Consider the following 16,513-nt stretch of genomic DNA (forward strand, 5'->3'; position numbering starts at 1 on the left):
ATATTGTATTCATGTGTGCGTGTATATTGTATGTGTGCAATTTCAACCCCCACGAATAATCCTTTTTTTCTTTTTCTCTCTCTTTAGTACTTCAACCCATCCTTCCCCCCCTCATCTCGCGCACGAGTAGATTTTAAGTGACACTCGAGAGAACGAAATGATTCTTGCCAAATTCTCGATGGGACGTAGGGACAAATGACTAATTGCATTTAAAACGAAAATCGCAAGAAATATATTGGTATTATAAACGACTGGTATCTCGTTATCTCTTCGTTATTTTTGCCCACCCGCAGTCTCAGCTGTACAGATTTGCTATCAGCCTTACGATTAGGACACGATGGAGCGTGTCCTGTAATTTGAGTCGTTACAACCATTCATCCAAATATCCACGGAGGGATATGTGAAGAAGATGGTCGATCTTCTGTAAGTCGAATGTGTATCTTGAAACAAAGTGAATATTACAAAAGTGAGCGAATTTACTAACAATAAGATTTATAATTTCATTGGTCAACACCTAGTAAATTTATTCGCTTTTGTAATTTTCACCTCGTTTCAAGGTACACAACTGTCCCTCTGGTTCTTCGTGGACTTTGAGATTCAAAATTTTCTTCTGGAGAATCTTTGTAAAGATTTATTGTAATTAGACGGGCACATAAAAGAGCGCCTGTGCAAAATTATCACAGCTCGTTGATGCACTAAGATTTAAATATCATTATTATAAATATATGCATACGCAAAACGTGAACTTTTCGAAAATATCCTATCCAGTCCAAAAGTCGTCAAATTGTCGTTACGCAAGTCGTTATGTTAATTTGGAGTTCTTGTATGTCGCAACTAAATCACCTCCGCATTCGCGGATACACGAGTTTACATGTATATCTTGTATACAGTAGAACCTACTTGGCGCGTGTGTTATAGTTTTCCACTGTGCATTTTTAACACTAACATCAATTTTGGCGTCGATGTTGTATCGTTACGCCAATAATAAATTAGCGTACGTGGTACGTGAGTTGATTTCAGTGACGAAAAAATTGTGTATATGCTCTATATATAAATATATATATATAATAGTACAATTAATACGCAATCTTGAGATATATATGTGAAGTTTATATAATTTTATCGCTTTCCTTTTATAAATATCTCAATAAAAAGATATTAAAAAATGATCTATTGTATATTTACATTAAAACTATCAACGCAGACTTGTATTACGAATGATGTTACGTGTGTAATCATTATTAGCGATAGTAATATTATGTCATTATTTTCTACATACTTAATATTTTTGTAATAATAATGCGAAAGCTTAAAGATAACAAATTTACATGGCACGTTTGTACATTTATTAATAAATTGTATAATATGGAATTGTATTTATATAGGCAGTAAGAAATTCAGACATACACAAAGGCCCAATTGTATTAATATCGATTGAATGTAATTCGAGATTAAACTTCAATATAAATACACATTAGTGTGGTCTGTCTTTATCATAAGGGGACGCGACTCTTACTTTCTCTGGTCTTACGAAAATATATTCATAAAAAGTAACAATAAAACCTTCCTTCTTCGTTTTAAATATTTCCATGTAAATACACATGCGCTTGTGTTAGCGCCGAGATACTACCGTGTCTCCAGATCTTGTACGCTGTGTATCAGAGTGAGAATATTTTTCCAATCGAAATTCTTAGTGTCGTACATATATAGGATGATAAATCCAAACTTTTACTTGTCGACTACTTTAACATTGAACCATCTAGTACCTCATAAAAAGTAACAATAAAAATTGTAGTCCTTTTTCCCAGATTAACAAAATTAATTACAAAATAGTTACAAATTATTTCATATTATTTCTACAAATTACATTATCTATATACGATCTTAGTTTGCTATTCTTTTTTTACAAGTTAAACAGTTTATTCTACCCCTGATTTTATTTTATATAATAAACCTGATTTATCCTGAGAAGATTTGGCCGAGGATAATGCAGGGGAACTGGATGAAGAATTCTTTGAACTCGTGGCAGTACTTGTATTACGTTTGTCCTGCTTAGCTTTCTTCATCATATCTTTCAGTCTTCTATCTGCGCTGATGATATGAATATTTGGTGTCATCTTAGCTCCACTACCTACGAACATTAACAGTGGTTTAGTGATTAACTTTACACATGTATCAATAAAAATTTACGCTGTACTTACTTGAGCTAGGTTTTTTCTGCTCTTTAGATTTGCTTTCTGTTACAGTCTTTGGTGAACTCCTTTCTTTCGAGACCTAAAAATTATAATTACTATAAGAATTCAGTTTTTTCACTGCAGTCATATGGAATGATATTAGAAGCAAAAAAATCATGTAATTTTTTTGTACATACTGAAATAAATCATTTTTTGTCATATGTTTACATTAATGTTTGATTTAAAACATTCGTTTATCTTACATGAATAAATGCACGATTTAATTTGTATATACCCCATGTTTCTAAAAATTGATGTTATAACAATTGATCAAGATTTACAATTATTTGATAATATTTATAAATTGAAGAGATCTTTGATACGCTTCACGTATCAAATATATGTAGTCACAAATTAATCATTTTGATGTATAATGCAAGGAAAAAAAATTTCTCATGTCTGTTGTGATAATTTAACATAATTGCAGTAAGAAAATAGGACTCTTACAGTAAAAAATTCGCATCAATGTCAAAGGAGTAAAAGATAATAGAATTATCTTGTTTGAAATTTAACATAAATTCATTAATAGTGATTAATTAATGATAACAATAGATTTTTCATGAGTAAACGAAATGATATATAAAATATTCTCAAGAAATTATAAATGTGGGGGAATACACATACCTGAGACTTTGAACAGTTAGAGCAGTACCACACTTGTTTCGGAACGTTATCTATCTGTGAGTCTAAGATATGTGGAACATGGCACTCTTGATGATACAAAGAATGACACTCCTGACATTCCACGAGCCTATTTCTCGCTCCGACGTCCATTCCCTTGCAAATGACACACGTAAGATCATCCTCTAGAATTTCCAATGCCAGCGTATCGTCTGATTGCAGGATGTCCGGTGGGGTGTCACGCGCTGGCAAATTAACTGGAGAACTGTTCTTGCTTGATTTATTCGAGTGCTTAGACGAACTGGAACTCTTGCTCTTCTTACTGCTACTACTACTATGATCGCTCAACACTGGTTCTTCCATCATGTACTGAAAAACAAATAGATAAATTTAGAACCGTTCTTGTTTTACATGAACGAGATAAATCATCATACCTTCTTGTGCAGCACATTGGAGAGCATTTTGGATGGTCCATACTTTTGTTTAATCGCCTCATCTAATAGAGCTCGTAACTGCTCTGCAGAGTCCTTGTTGGTAGAATACAAAAGTCGTAGTCCCTGCGTGAACTGAGGATCCAACTCCAACTGAGTCATCTCTTCAGAAACTCAGTTTTTCGCTTTCAACACAATATCAATCTACGCTGTCGCATAAAAAAATTAATTCAAGTTAGCCTCGGCGACAGTCAGGTTATGCCTCGATAAGAATGAAAACTGTGTACATATTAAATGTAAATATTTCGTTACGTATCAATTTGCGTGAGTGTGAATTGCGTGAAATCCGTCTTTTTCTTCTCTGAGTAAAAAGTATCGTTCGAAAAAAAGAAAGTCTACGTTCTTTTGTTTTCACCTTGCACGGCCCTCGAGATTTATCTTGTCGAACGGACGGAAATGTGCGGCACGCTTGTCGTTTAATTCACTCGCGTAGATTCCGAAGTGATGCCAAGAACCTCTGATTAAGCCAAAAACAGTAATATCGACATTTTTATTATCCAATTGCCGTGCCGTTCCATGCAGTGAAATATTATCCCGTTGTAGGTTATCGCCTTTCGAACGACGAACTTTTCGTCACCTTTCATGAAGCTACAAAAACAAACCAAACAAATTATAAAAATATTTATATATGCTGTACAAATCAACGACCTAATTAAGCGAAACTTAAGAGATATTTGTCTACCAGCCGATAATTGTCAAGCAACAACGCGCTTCTTTCGTCACACAGTAAAACCGTAACTCGCGATTGAACTTCCGTGTTTGTTAAATCAAGAAAACACAAAATATCGCTTGAATTACTGTTTTCGAATTTTTTTAAACTTATACGTTTATGTACATTTCGAAGCATAAAAATAAAATTCTCATTCGAAAAAAATTCGACCACGTTAAGATCGAAAGTTACAAATTCATCGGCATTCAGGAAGAAATATAAACGAACGCGGGCTCGAGATGGATTGATTCGGAACGATAACAAAAGAAACGTTATTGGCAAGTTTTTCTTGCGGGCGAGAATTTGAAAATGCCGCCGGAAGTACGGGACTAATTGCACGACACCTACGGATCCGTCGCGATCGCCAGGATCTCGGGAATGCAGAGTGCATCGCCACGCAAGCCCGACTCCTGCCCCCCTGCAGCACGCATTCCAGATGATTCGAGAAGATTCCAGACTCGATCTGGCGAAGTAAAACTTCGATTCGTGAATGCGAATTTGAGAGGGCGAAATAAAATCTGGGGGTAAAAGCGTTTTCTCTCTGTCTCTCTCTAGTATTTCTCATCGTATCGCGCAGCGTCGAAGTTCGAACGCGACGACGACGACGGACGGAGGCGATTAACAGGCAACAGCGATCATTCGATCAAGCAGCGTTGGACAGCGTCGCCGCCGTCGCCGCCGCCGCGATCGAAAGAGGCGACGAGAAGGCGAAAATATAACCAAAGAAAGACCAAAATAGTAACTCTCGCGCGGGCGACGGTGCGGCGAGAGCGTGGATCTCTCGTGCGAGGGAGTGCGCAGGCGCGCGACAAGGACACGATACGCGCGTCTCGTTTCCACCGCACGACGGCCCAGCGTCCCGTCTCCGTCTGCCGTACGGGCGGCGCGTTTCTCGCGACTCCGTCAAATTTTCGACGGGCAGTTGGCAGCCGTGCGTAAAAGAAATAAATAATCAAAGCGACCATGAAGTGACAAATAAAGTCGGGGATCGAGAGAACAATGCTCGCGCGTACGACGGCAAGGAGGACATCCCGAGTCGCGCAGGTAGCGTGCGTTCGTTCCGCTGTTTGATACCCGGACCCGCCGCGTCCGTGAGACGTGAGTGGCCCCGCGGCGTGAACGCGCCGCGCACCGCCGCTGCTCCGCCACCGCCGCAGTCGCAGCACTCAGCAGCCGCGCGCGACACACACAGCAGCAGCAGCAACAGCAACAGCAGCCGAAAAGGTGCGTGCCGTGGTACGCGAGGGTGACACTTGCGACAAACTTTCTCCCACGCGGACAAGTGCTACGGGACTATCGTCGCGTTCCGGCGCACCTTCCAGCCGGTTCGCCCTAACGTAATCGGCCGTCCCGGCCGGATCAGTTCTCAGTTATCCAGGTGGCGAGACTTCTCCGCAGCATCCCCGATCCACAGTGGATACGTTCTCGCGCGATAGACTGCGATAAACTTCGATCCCGTCGTCTCTACCGATCCATCGTGTTATCCTACGGGAAGTGAGCACATGGCGATGCTTCGTGCCACGAACGGTTTCGTAGGTTCCGTCTGGTGAGTGCGCGTGATATACGATCGACCGGACGACGTGCATCTCGACGTTAACCTATCCTTTCTCTCCTCTCGCCTACCCTTCCTCTCTTCCTTTGCGCACGCGACAACGGGTATCGAGGACGCGGACCTAGTGCTGGTGGCCATGCGTCTTTTCCCGCTGTTCAACCGCAACAGCAAGGTTTGACACGCTCGGTCGTTTGCGTATGCGGCAAGCTCCAGCCATGAAAACCGAAAAGAAGCCCAATGAGCCCAGCTGTTGTCCTCCTACCACGGTTGTCAAGGATGAGCCTGACGCCGACCCTGTTAAAATCAAGGAAGAAGGCACAGGTGGGAATGACGATACGACTGGAGAGGATACCTCCGAGTGTCCAAGAGACCCTTGCTTGGATCCATCTAATGGCGAAGGTACGATGTCTGGGGAGAATCAGAGTGCTAATGGGAATCAGCCCATCCTGAATTCGGTCAAGCAAGAGGGAGACCCTAACAATCCCACTGACAATCTATCTGGTAAGATTAACTTAATTCGTATCTATAATTCTTTACTTCTTGTTCTTATTTATATGTACGTTAAGCATGCATTTGTTTTTCTTTTCACATGTCTTATATTAGATTAATTAAATTATCCTTTTTGCTGTAGATTATAGTGGAAATGTTATTACAGCGGACAGCATTCAACCACTTGTTAGTAATGTCGTGGGAAAACAGATGGGAACTAGTACGAGCAGCGGGGAGACTCAATATATGCAACAGTCGAGTCAAGTTTTTGTATTTTCTACGGCATTGGCGAATAAAGCCGCAGAGACAGTGTTGAGAGGCGAATACGATTCAATCATCGCTTATCATTGTGCACAGCCAGGCACTAAAAAATATTTGGAGGTATTATGCGCAGCATTAAATTCTTTTAACAGTACTATAGATTTTCTATTACACGCACATGAGCAGCTTATTATAAAAATTAAATTCTTAATTATAGAAATTTTGCATAATTCTTTGTTGAAATATTACAGATATGTATTATTTTCATATCTTATTTTTTATTTATTTATATAATTTATCTCAGTGTTTCATTTATATCATTTTTAATATTAAATATCTCACACAAAATGTTACTTTTAGCAATTTATCTTTTCATATACATTATACACGTATTACTTATTATTTATTTAATTGCCATTAATATATATTTACCGTTTTTATTCTTTTAGAAACATCCAAATAAAGTAAATCAATTTCGACAAAATCCTGCTCAATGGTTAAATAATCTTGCTATGATGAAACAGAAAGGCCATCAGGGAAATGCGAATAATACTTTCCCGACTGAACAACCCCCGGATTTACCAGCACTAGATCCAAATGCTCCACAATTTTGGAACGAACAACCTAACTTGCGAAACATAAACGGTGGAAACTCCCTCGGTAATTCTGAACCATCATTGGATGATGGAAACATAGACGTGCCTTGCCTTGTGCCGAATTCACCTGGTAATTCAGGTAATTTCTACTAAATATTTCGTCTAAATCAATTATTGACATTTTTGTGCGAAATTTAATGTATGCTATGTTTCAACACAGCCAACCCTCAACCCGCTAATAACGCCACCATGGGCCACAGTCCGAATTTATTAGGTGGCACAACCAGTCCAGGTCCAGGAGGTTTACAACCATCTCTCCAAGGTGTCAAAGTTCCAGATGAAAATTTGACGCCGAAACAAAGGCAGCACAGAGAAGTTCAGCTCGCGACCTTACGGAAAATGCAAATGATATTATTTCCCGGTCACAAGGAGGAACCTGGCAATCCTTTAACAGATGCGGCGCAAGGAACGACGGTGTCATGTCCTCCCACGAATGTTCCTCCTGTAGGTGTTCCGAATCAATGTTCTCCATCTATGGATTGGCATAAATTGCAGCATCAATTTCTTGATGGAAAAAACAAGGTATTTGTTTAATTAGTTTAATTGTAATAAATTGAATTGAAAATATTTTTCGTAACAAAATACATACATGTAGATGTGTGCATATACTCATTATGTATATTGTAGGCAACTGTCGGTAATCCTGGTGCAGTACCATTGCGCGGTGCCAATATGGTCGGAGTACCGCGAAGTCAAGGCCCGCCACCACCGTATCATCAAACAACTCGATCCGCCAGTGTACCAATTGCAATTCAAAGTCCAAATCCATCGTCACCCAACAATCCGACCAGCAATCTGTCGCTACCATCACCGCGCGCAAGTTCCGCTCTGAATTCACCAGCGGACTGCAACAGACAGTTCCAACTTGGTAATCAGAGGACCAGCCACCTGCCAGGACAAAGCCCGACAAGTCAGGACTCTCCAAACCCGACGGTTGCCACGGCAGCCACAGCAGCTGTTTCAACGACGCGATTGAATCACAGCAATCCAGGAACACCAGTGTCTCATTCCCATATTGCTGCTCTTAGTCCTAGTGGTACTACTGCTCAAAAGGATACTTCCCTCGATTTTCCTACCAATCAACAACCAAACGGTAAGTTTACTCGAAGACTTTCTTTTTTGTAAAGATTTTTCATTGATTTGATCAAAGTGTAATCCATGAAAATTTTGTATAATTTATAAATTAAATTTGTGTCTCTTTTTGATTTAGTGGACGGTATGTTTTGCCGAACACTACAATCTTTAGCTCAACAAAAGCAGCAACATGCTGGAAACGTTAATGCATCGGCCGTGAAAGAAGCAAATCTAATGCCAGTACCGAGTCCTCATCAACTTCAATACCTTAGCACGTTCGAAGGGCAGGAACTGACTATTCAGAAACAACCTAACACAAGTCTAAAAGATGGCAATTCATCTACGTAAGTATCCTCATTCTCTCATTTTAACTTTTGAGTAATATCATTTGAGCGAAAAAAATCTCGGTTAATGTAGTCACATAAAACTTGCGCATAACTAGGATGTTTTTTTTTCTGCTGACAATAGGAATACCGGCAGTTCTTCGGAGATGCCCAACAGAATCTTGTCAGGAAGTCTAGATAGTAACAGTCAATTTCCTACTAGATCGGAGGGCGCGAGTCCTGTACAAATGGACAGCATGAATCGAGGCTTCACGGGTTCCTTGCACAGTCCTCACACACCACACACACCGCATACGCCGGGTAGCGTCGCGCCGCATACTCCAGCGGATCCTGCGAAACCGTGCAACAAATCCAGCGCAAGCGCGCAAAGTAGTCCGACGCCGCACAACACCAGCATGCCCGACAGTATGGGTCCACCGCGAACAGTACCGGCATCGCCTACTATGAAACCCGATACATCTCCACCGTCCGTAAAAGATGTTCAGCAGCAGCAACAGCAAACGCAGTCGCAACAGCAATCACAGCAACAACAGCAACAGCCTCCACAACAACAGCCTACGGTGGTAAATCCAAACAATTCTGGCAGTACGACGGTAGTGCCATCGTTGAGCGGCGGTCCCGCTGGTGCTTCTTTCCCCTGTGGCAGGCCGTCCATAAACGTGAGTCAACCATCTGACAACGTGCCTCTCAATCCTAACAACATCGGCGGTCGACTTGGTGGCTTGAACCCCATGGGTACGAATTTTGATCCGATAACGTCCCTGGCGCAGATGAGCCAGCAGTTGACGAATACGGCGGCTAGCAATTCGCTGGGCAACGAGCCCATGCATTCCGGTAACGCTGTTGGCATGATGCCGTTTGGCAATCCACATGCCGGCATGCACATGATGCAGATGGGTGGCGAAATGAATGGGAGCTGTCATATGGGTGCAGCCAGTGAACCCGGCAATGAGGTCGGCGGTATGTGCATGGGCCTTGCAGGTCCTCCAACGAGCTACAGCCCTACTACTTCGCATACGGGCAGCCCCGGTGGGGTTCCCAGCAAAGTATTGGGGCATCCTGCTATAATGGGTGGTCATGGGATGATGGGAGGCCACTCTGGTGTCGGTGCAGCCGGCGCTGCTTATCCTGGCGGTGACCCTGGACACGCGCCACCGCCAAGATTAATAACCGGTCACGGAGTCGCAGGGCCCAGTCCCTACAACGGTGCAAATGTTCAAGTAAAGCCGAATGCACCCAATACCATACAATACTTGCCGGCCAGGCCAAACGTCGGTCATGCACCTCGGGGTCCACCCAGTCTGGATTTCCTTCCGCGATTTACCAATCCGCTGTCCAATCTAGAGTCAAAAATGGGAGGGACGCCCTCTGTAAACCTTCAGTACTTCCCGAACGGTTGTATGCCGAACAACATGGGGGGTCCGCATAGCGGTATGCCGTCCAATATGAATGCCGCCGGGATCCCTGGTATGGGTGCCTCGCCCAGAATGGATGGTCAGTCCATGAACACCTCCGGCACCATGCACCCGTCAATGAGACCGGTCGCCAACATGCGACCGCAACCGAACTTGATGCGGATGCAGCATATGGTAGGTGGCGGCGTCTTCCCAGGCGGCTCTATGGATTCCGACAAAGTCTTCCCACCCGATATGGTATCGCAAAATCTGTCGAACCAGCCGAATCCAGGCATGTACGGCGTATCCGGCAATAAGGCCAGTCCGATGGGATTGGGGCCACCGCCCGATGCTACTCAGCCTCTACCGCCGAGCATGGGCGGCGCAACCAGCAATTTCAAAACTGGTCCATTCGTCGGAAGCGGACCCAGCATGTCTGACCCAAATTATGCTCAACAGTTTCACAACTTCCAACAACAGCTTTACGCCACTGGTACCAGAGGCAGCGGGCCGCCGCATCCTAATTTGCATCCACCGCCGAACTCGCACTCGCATCAACAATTTTTCATGCCGAAGTGAACGCTGCCCGGTATTGATCCATATCGTAATGATAACGATGACGAGAACGAGAATGACGGGAACAAGGACGATTTTTATGGTGGCCTTTCATCCCTCTTTTTCTCTCTTTCTCAGTATCTCTTTTGCTCTCTTTCTATCTATCCATCTATCTTTATCTCTTTCGTCTATCAGGGATGTTTCTATTAATCACGCGAGATATAGTTCTGGAAGTGTAAACTGTGCTAGCGATGTTACGATTGTTACGAAGGACAGAAAGGAGTAAGAATGAATATTAGTGAACATCGCTGAGCATCACATCTTCAGAGATAATCCTTACGACTGACGTGCGACGAAAATTTTAGTTGACTATTGATTTGTGTATAACGTTTACGTATTTGTTAAGCGAGATTTTTTATTTTTTTCTTTTTAATTTCTGGACCACGGCATACGTCGTGTTTCCAAATCTGTTATCTTGGTGTCTTGGAAGTGTCGTTTCGAACCGAAATCTTCCGGAACTATTTGTAAATCGTAAATGTTAATGAAGACGGATGAATATTCTCCCTCGCGTTCGTGTAAATACTGATGTACAATCTGGTTTTTTCTTTTTTTTGTAAGAGTCGTTACTTCAGATCGAGAGAAGCACATTGCTAGATTAAGAAATACGTTACTACCGCTCGAGTGTAAAAAAAATAAGAGAGGAAGAAAACAAGTGAAATCTTTTTTTTTTTGCTCTTTGTTCATACTGGTTACTCGGGATAAAGTAATCGTATACAAAAGGGCATGGTATAATGAGCAAGAGGATTTTGGTACGTCGGTGCCGTAATTCATCCTTCCTTTATCACTAAAATACTTAAACACAGTCAAACAAGCTCAAATTTATTATTGTACATATATACCATATACATATTATACATATTATATATATTATATATATATATATACCTGTTCAAACATAATCCTTCAATATCCTCAATACTCCTTCATCGATCCCCCCCCCTATGACCAACTCTGTGCATAATCATGACTTTTCCTCCCTTCCCTCCCCTCCCCCTACCTGTAGTTTACAATATAAGGAAAGAATTAATTGAACTAAGAACAATTATGTTGTTGATGAATGATTTTTATTATAAATGAAAAATAAAGATATTTACAAGAAGTCAGTACGATATTTGATCGATAATCGTTTTGCGATTCAAGAACGGCCGTCGGAGTTCACGACAAGTCCATATCTGCAACGACGCGGGACACGACTAATTTAAAAAGCGCTACATTTTCAAAGTGAGCAGGCTGTTTCTCAACTTACTCAAATCTGTGATAGTCAAAGCAAGAGAACGTATCCTTTCCTTTTGGTCTCTTCCAAAAGATGCAAAATACATATCTGTTTGGGGAATGATTCTTTAATACTACACTTGACGATTGTCCACTTAATGCGAGCATTATGCATAGATAAATGATGTAAAAAGAGAGAGAGAGACAAGGGGACAAAAAGAAGAAAAAGTTAGGTTCCTTCAGGCAATTTGAGCAATGTGAAGCAGTGACACGGCTACATCGATATAGTTACGTTTGTGATAAAGTAATAGGAATCTTAAAACACTGCGACGACGGGGCTTGCGCAGAGCGTTGACACCATCTATTACAATAGGAGTAAGATCTTTTTCTACAACGTCATATTTAGCTTGTAAAACGAGCTGTGTATAATTTCTTCTATAGATTCATGTTGAAATTATCAATCTCGTATCTCGTCAGCGAAACATACTACTTGCGCAGAAGTAGTTTTTCATAAACTCTGCAATCGTTAGAACAACGATATACCCGCGCAAATAGGAGACCTACATTTCGCTTCCTTAGGATCAACGAAGCTATGAGCTCAATTATAAATGTAAAGCTTATTGTTAGTCGATTTCCCTTTGTAATAAGTCACACATTATCGGCCACTTTATATCCAAAGGTGCATACTAAATTACTAAAACTTGCGTTGTGTACATTTCTTAGTTGCCGAGCACTGGTTGCGTTCTTTCATCTCCTGGTTCACCTGTAAAAATTCATATGTTGAATGAGAGGAACGTTTGCGCTTCTTTCTTTACTAAATCAACGCTAATCTTTCTACTCGATGTCTTTACGCGATATACTGAGATATAATCGCAATAAAAGCAGGTTATACTTTTAAGTCTTAAGGATCTGGGACTATACATTATTTTAGCAAAATTCATCGCACTGTATGCTGTCTGCAACTCTGATCATCATAATCAATTTTATACCCGAAACCCAAGTCAAACCTGTCCTTCTGTACAGCCTTTCATTGGTTGGATGTGCCTGAATCGCGCCGATCATCTCCGTTTCTGTAAATAAGTTTTATGCCTTATAATAAACGTTTTTGATACAAATGTCGTTAATTTAATATAAGAAAGCATTGTTATGTTGATTGAATAACGGATATATTTTGCATTGCATTACCGCTATTAATTTACCTTGACCGTTGTGCTTCCGAAGATACAGTACTTCCGTTTGTACTGAAAGGTAAAAATTCGCAATAACGTTTAAAAAAATGGATAATGACATAATTATATGTATAATTACCTTTTTTTTGCTGGTGCAAAGTCATCCCATTCACTAAGGTCATATTTAGATAAATCACCATCTTCCTCCTCTTCCTCTTCCTCCTCGTCGTCCTCTTCCTCCTGTGAATTATGAGATACCAATTACATGCAACGTATTTTAATTAATGTTATATTGAAGAGCGTGACTTATCATATTCTGTCACACTTTTTAAGTCACGCTTTTAGCGACAATAAAAAACGACTTTACGTTTTCTTCTTGCTCCTCCTTGTCTTCATTCCTCTCTTCCTTGTCTCTAGATTTACTACGCGGGCTACTGTACTTTGAATCCTTGGAGTCGTCGTCGGAATTCTTCTCTAATTTTCGCTTTTTTTTACGCCGTCCGAACTCATCATACTCGTCGTCCTCGTCTCGCCTCTCCTTGTACTCGACGACTCCTCGATCGTTATACCCACCTCCGTATCCTGTACGTTCCTCTATCTCACCGAATTTCGGGGCGTTGCACATGTTACACTGTTGCCGGCGAGCCCAGTTTACGTTACCGCATTTGCTACATTGCCAGTCGTCCGCGCTGCAATTTTTTATACTTTGCATATATATATATATATATATATGTGTATGTGTACATAATTTAAAAGCTTAAAGAGACGATATTGCAGAAACACAATAAAATGTAAATGAACATTCTATACTCTTATTACATTGTTTTTTTAAATACATATTTAATATCCAGAATGTTGATATTTATTCTAAATTCATCATACATCGTTATCTAATAAATAAGTATAGACAAAAATATTAACTTTATTTGAAATTATCATAGATAGTCCTTAATTTTCATCCTATTTTTCATAAGTTATTTATATATCTATTAACTGCATAATGTACTCATGCATAATTTGCATACAAGTAACTGATTTCTTGTATTTTATTGATTCTTGATATTTTATTTATTACTAATTATGTAAATTACTAAAAGTAACTTTAAACATTACCTAAATAGGCCTCTACTTTTTTCCGCGGCTGCTTTTCCAATTTCCTGACCTAATTTTTTCTTTTTCGGACATTCTCCTCTATCTGCATCAGAAAATTATATATATATATATATATTGATATAAATAAAATATCTAATATACACATATTTTACATAGTAGATTATACAGTAGCTCGGAATGCTACTTTATTTATACTTTTATTTATCTAATATGCAACTGGCATATTATCATTATTATCTATGTTTAATATAAACCAGTCACTACACAACATTGCAAAACAGCTTGCATCGGAGCAACGTTAATATTTCAACTGTACACAGCTGCGTACCTTTCCCACAGCGATTGCAGGAGTTACGCCTGGCAAAATTTATATTGGCACATCTGAAAAGATGAGAGGGGAAAATCATTAATAGATTATTATTCAATTTTAACGTACGCGTCATACGCGAATCTTGATTTAGAGAAATGGAAACGTAGTTGCAGGGGAGAAGGGAGAGAGGCGTGATCGAGGGTACGAATCGTCATTCGTCATTCGCGTCATTCGCATCAGCGGCACTACGTTAACTACGTACTGGGAGTCAGGGCAGACCCAGTCGCCGTCGTTGACGCCACGCTGATTCTCGTCGTCGACCTTGCCGTCCATATCGCTTTCAAAGCGATCAGTGTCGCGCGTTTACCCCTCGAAAGCGGATTCCGATTCCGCGTCGTGCTTCGCCGCCTCCGCCGCGCAAATCTTGTAAACGGCCTAACCTTGCAACGAGTCCGTTCGTGATAGCGAGCGACGTGTTGTTATTCCGTCGCACTATCGTACTTTACAACAAGTCACTGGTGACCGTTGTCGCAGCTACTGCATTCCGCGGTACGAGTCTATTGAGCAGCGATGCTTACGACAAGTGGCATTAGCTGATATCAATGCAAGATCGTCAGCGTATGTACGTACACGAGTACACGAAAACACGAGTACCGACGAGTGTGCATGCGAATCGGACGAGCGCGCCGTGGTGTCTGGCTTAGTCTGCCTGTATTGGGCTGTGCTCACTGTGCTGCTGTATGAGTATGAGCTGTATCTGGTCTGGCCGGTCTGGCCAGGCGCAGAGTACATCGCGCACGGGCGGCTCGGGCGACGGGACGCATTAGCGCAGCATAGCGGTGTCGACAGTCGACACCCCATTCACCAAGAATCCCCTACATGTTCCTTCAACTCGTAAATCCCCTATTCTGTCTTGGATTCGCCAATTTTCTACACCAAGTCGCGCATGAAAATTTCATTATTTATAAACATATATGATTGTCATTTATGTAGATTCTAATATTTTTAAATTGTTATATGTATGTATGTTATTTACATATATATATACATTCCATTTTATTTATACTAGATATACTTATTACGTAATAAATATAGATACAAACACAGACATCTTTCATATAAATTATTTCTTGCTGATTTAACAAAAGAGGAGCAAGTGAAAGTAAATGGAGCGAGTGATACACTCGTACTTAAAATGAAATAGATATATATAATATATTTGAAGTTTGGTGAAAAGCGAGAAATTTTTAACGCAGATCAGTGCGGAACAGACTTTTCACATTGCTTCGTATTTTTATCATTGCAGAACAAGTATCTCTCAGGATCTCGCAATTAACGAGAAATTTATCATGGCTTACTTACAAAGAGCTGCCTTCGAGGTAGTTTCCAACGTTCCTCTGGTTCTCTAGAATTTTAGAAACAGGGGGTCGATTATGTATCTCGAAATGAGGTGAAAATTACAAAAGCGAGCAAATTCACTAAAATATTCAAAATTTAATTGGTCAATAACTAGTGAATATGCTCACTTTTGTAATTTTCACGTCGTTTCAAGAAACACAATCGACTCCCAGATCCACGATTATTCCTACCATTTAATGCATTCGCGAATAATAAAAGCTATCTATTTTTTTCTCTCCTTCCATGTGGTTCTGCCCTCGTGGGGAAAGACCATTCCCCAATGACATCTCCTGGAAGAATTGCAAGCGCGAGAATGTAAGATACGAATGATTACAAGTGGACCTGCCGGGAACACAGGGACTGACGGGGACCGACGAGTGACGAGAGTGCCCGTTTTGCCCAAAGTAATTTATTTGTTTCATTAAAAACTTAGACGTTGGAATGCGACTTCTACACGTGTGACGGGTATAATATGTAAAACTAAACGCTACGATATTTATATTTATAATTATATGCTTATTTCTTTACGATTCCTCACTGGTCAACGCAAATATATATCGTGTATATGTATAATAGAATAATAGCAATTTTTATATATATATACATATATACACATACATAGGTATGTATATATGTATATGTATATACTGTTCAATAGCGATAATTAAATCCTCCAATGCGCTAACTACTGCGTGCTGTTCTCTCCTCCTTCCCCTACATTGATTTTTCCTTTACAAGCGAACATTCGATCGTCGAGTCAGGACACGATACGCACGCAATATACAAAGAGCGAAAAACAAACGGAGAGTAAAATACACGTTGTAAGTTACATCCCTTAGAAATTTTTTCCAAGTTTGTAGGTTTATAAATG

General features: G+C 40.7%; 3 protein-coding genes across 15 annotated transcripts; 1 reads left to right on the forward strand and 2 right to left on the reverse strand.

Moving 5' to 3' along the window:
• Nucleotides 1-1,867: 1,867 nt before the first annotated feature.
• LOC108728596 (integrator complex subunit 12) lies at nt 1,868-4,422 on the reverse strand. 6 transcript variants are annotated; one of them, XM_018457229.1, is made up of 6 exons: nt 4,404-4,422; nt 3,686-3,934; nt 3,290-3,490; nt 2,859-3,224; nt 2,202-2,274; nt 1,868-2,131 (listed from the first exon to the last, which is right to left on the reverse strand). In XM_018457229.1, the coding sequence occupies exons 3-6, from the start codon at nt 3,446-3,448 to the stop codon at nt 1,920-1,922; spliced, it is 810 nt and encodes a 269-aa protein (XP_018312731.1). In that variant the 5' UTR covers nt 3,449-3,490; nt 3,686-3,934; nt 4,404-4,422; the 3' UTR covers nt 1,868-1,919. The 6 variants fall into 6 exon arrangements, with proteins under 6 accessions (XP_018312731.1, XP_018312732.1, XP_018312733.1 ...); XM_018457230.1 differs by lacking the exon at nt 4,404-4,422 and adding an exon at nt 4,029-4,099; XM_018457231.1 differs by lacking the exon at nt 4,404-4,422 and having other exon boundaries at nt 3,702-4,096.
• Nucleotides 4,423-4,935: 513 nt separating this feature from the next.
• Nucleotides 4,936-12,550, forward strand: lgs (BCL9 domain-containing protein legless). 3 transcript variants are annotated; one of them, XM_018457224.1, is made up of 7 exons: nt 4,936-6,108; nt 6,239-6,477; nt 6,807-7,092; nt 7,174-7,535; nt 7,641-8,106; nt 8,224-8,431; nt 8,556-12,550. In XM_018457224.1, the coding sequence occupies exons 1-7, from the start codon at nt 5,805-5,807 to the stop codon at nt 10,402-10,404; spliced, it is 3,714 nt and encodes a 1,237-aa protein (XP_018312726.1). In that variant the 5' UTR covers nt 4,936-5,804; the 3' UTR covers nt 10,405-12,550. The 3 variants fall into 3 exon arrangements, with proteins under 3 accessions (XP_018312726.1, XP_018312729.1, XP_018312728.1); XM_018457227.1 differs by having other exon boundaries at nt 6,882-7,092; XM_018457226.1 differs by having other exon boundaries at nt 6,263-6,477.
• LOC108728597 (zinc finger Ran-binding domain-containing protein 2) lies at nt 10,986-15,165 on the reverse strand. 6 transcript variants are annotated; one of them, XR_001936895.1, is made up of 9 exons: nt 14,507-15,162; nt 14,263-14,315; nt 13,935-14,016; nt 13,189-13,510; nt 12,961-13,061; nt 12,852-12,893; nt 12,660-12,722; nt 11,687-12,415; nt 10,986-11,612 (listed from the first exon to the last, which is right to left on the reverse strand). XR_001936895.1 is itself a non-coding variant. In XM_018457236.1 (8 exons), the coding sequence occupies exons 1-7, from the start codon at nt 14,575-14,577 to the stop codon at nt 12,680-12,682; spliced, it is 696 nt and encodes a 231-aa protein (XP_018312738.1). In that variant the 5' UTR covers nt 14,578-15,163; the 3' UTR covers nt 10,986-12,415; nt 12,660-12,679. The 6 variants fall into 6 exon arrangements, 5 of the variants coding, with proteins under 5 accessions (XP_018312738.1, XP_018312736.1, XP_018312737.1 ...); XM_018457236.1 differs by having other exon boundaries at nt 10,986-12,415; nt 12,961-13,043; nt 14,507-15,163; XM_018457234.1 differs by having other exon boundaries at nt 10,986-12,415.
• Between the last annotated feature and the right edge of the window lie 1,348 nt (nt 15,166-16,513).

The sequence above is a fragment of the Mycetomoellerius zeteki genome, unplaced genomic scaffold (genome assembly GCF_001594055.1).
Source record: "Mycetomoellerius zeteki isolate Tzet28-1 unplaced genomic scaffold, Tzet1.0 scaffold62, whole genome shotgun sequence".
In the NCBI taxonomy this organism is placed as follows: domain Eukaryota; kingdom Metazoa; phylum Arthropoda; class Insecta; order Hymenoptera; family Formicidae; genus Mycetomoellerius; species Mycetomoellerius zeteki.

Excerpts from the sequence above, each read along its gene's own strand:
- LOC108728596 (XM_018457229.1), bottom strand. The coding sequence starts at position 3,448 with ATGACTCAGTTGGAGTTGGATCCTCAGTTCACGCAGGGACTACGACTT. Across the intron at positions 2,275-2,858 it reads CTAACTGTTCAAAGTCTCAG|GTCTCGAAAGAAAGGAGTTC; the intron begins GTATGTGTATTC and ends TATAATTTTTAG. Across the intron at positions 2,132-2,201 it reads GCAGAAAAAACCTAGCTCAA|GTAGTGGAGCTAAGATGACA; the intron begins GTAAGTACAGCG and ends TAATGTTCGTAG.
- lgs (XM_018457224.1), top strand. The coding sequence starts at position 5,805 with ATGCGGCAAGCTCCAGCCATGAAAACCGAAAAGAAGCCCAATGAGCCC. Across the intron at positions 7,093-7,173 it reads GAATTCACCTGGTAATTCAG|CCAACCCTCAACCCGCTAAT; the intron begins GTAATTTCTACT and ends GTTTCAACACAG. Across the intron at positions 7,536-7,640 it reads TTCTTGATGGAAAAAACAAG|GCAACTGTCGGTAATCCTGG; the intron begins GTATTTGTTTAA and ends TGTATATTGTAG.
- LOC108728597 (XM_018457234.1), bottom strand. The coding sequence starts at position 14,577 with ATGGACGGCAAGGTCGACGACGAGAATCAGCGTGGCGTCAACGACGGC. Across the intron at positions 14,017-14,262 it reads CTGCAATCGCTGTGGGAAAG|ATAGAGGAGAATGTCCGAAA; the intron begins GTACGCAGCTGT and ends TTTCTGATGCAG. Across the intron at positions 12,723-12,851 it reads TCGGAAGCACAACGGTCAAG|AAACGGAGATGATCGGCGCG; the intron begins GTAAATTAATAG and ends ACTTATTTACAG.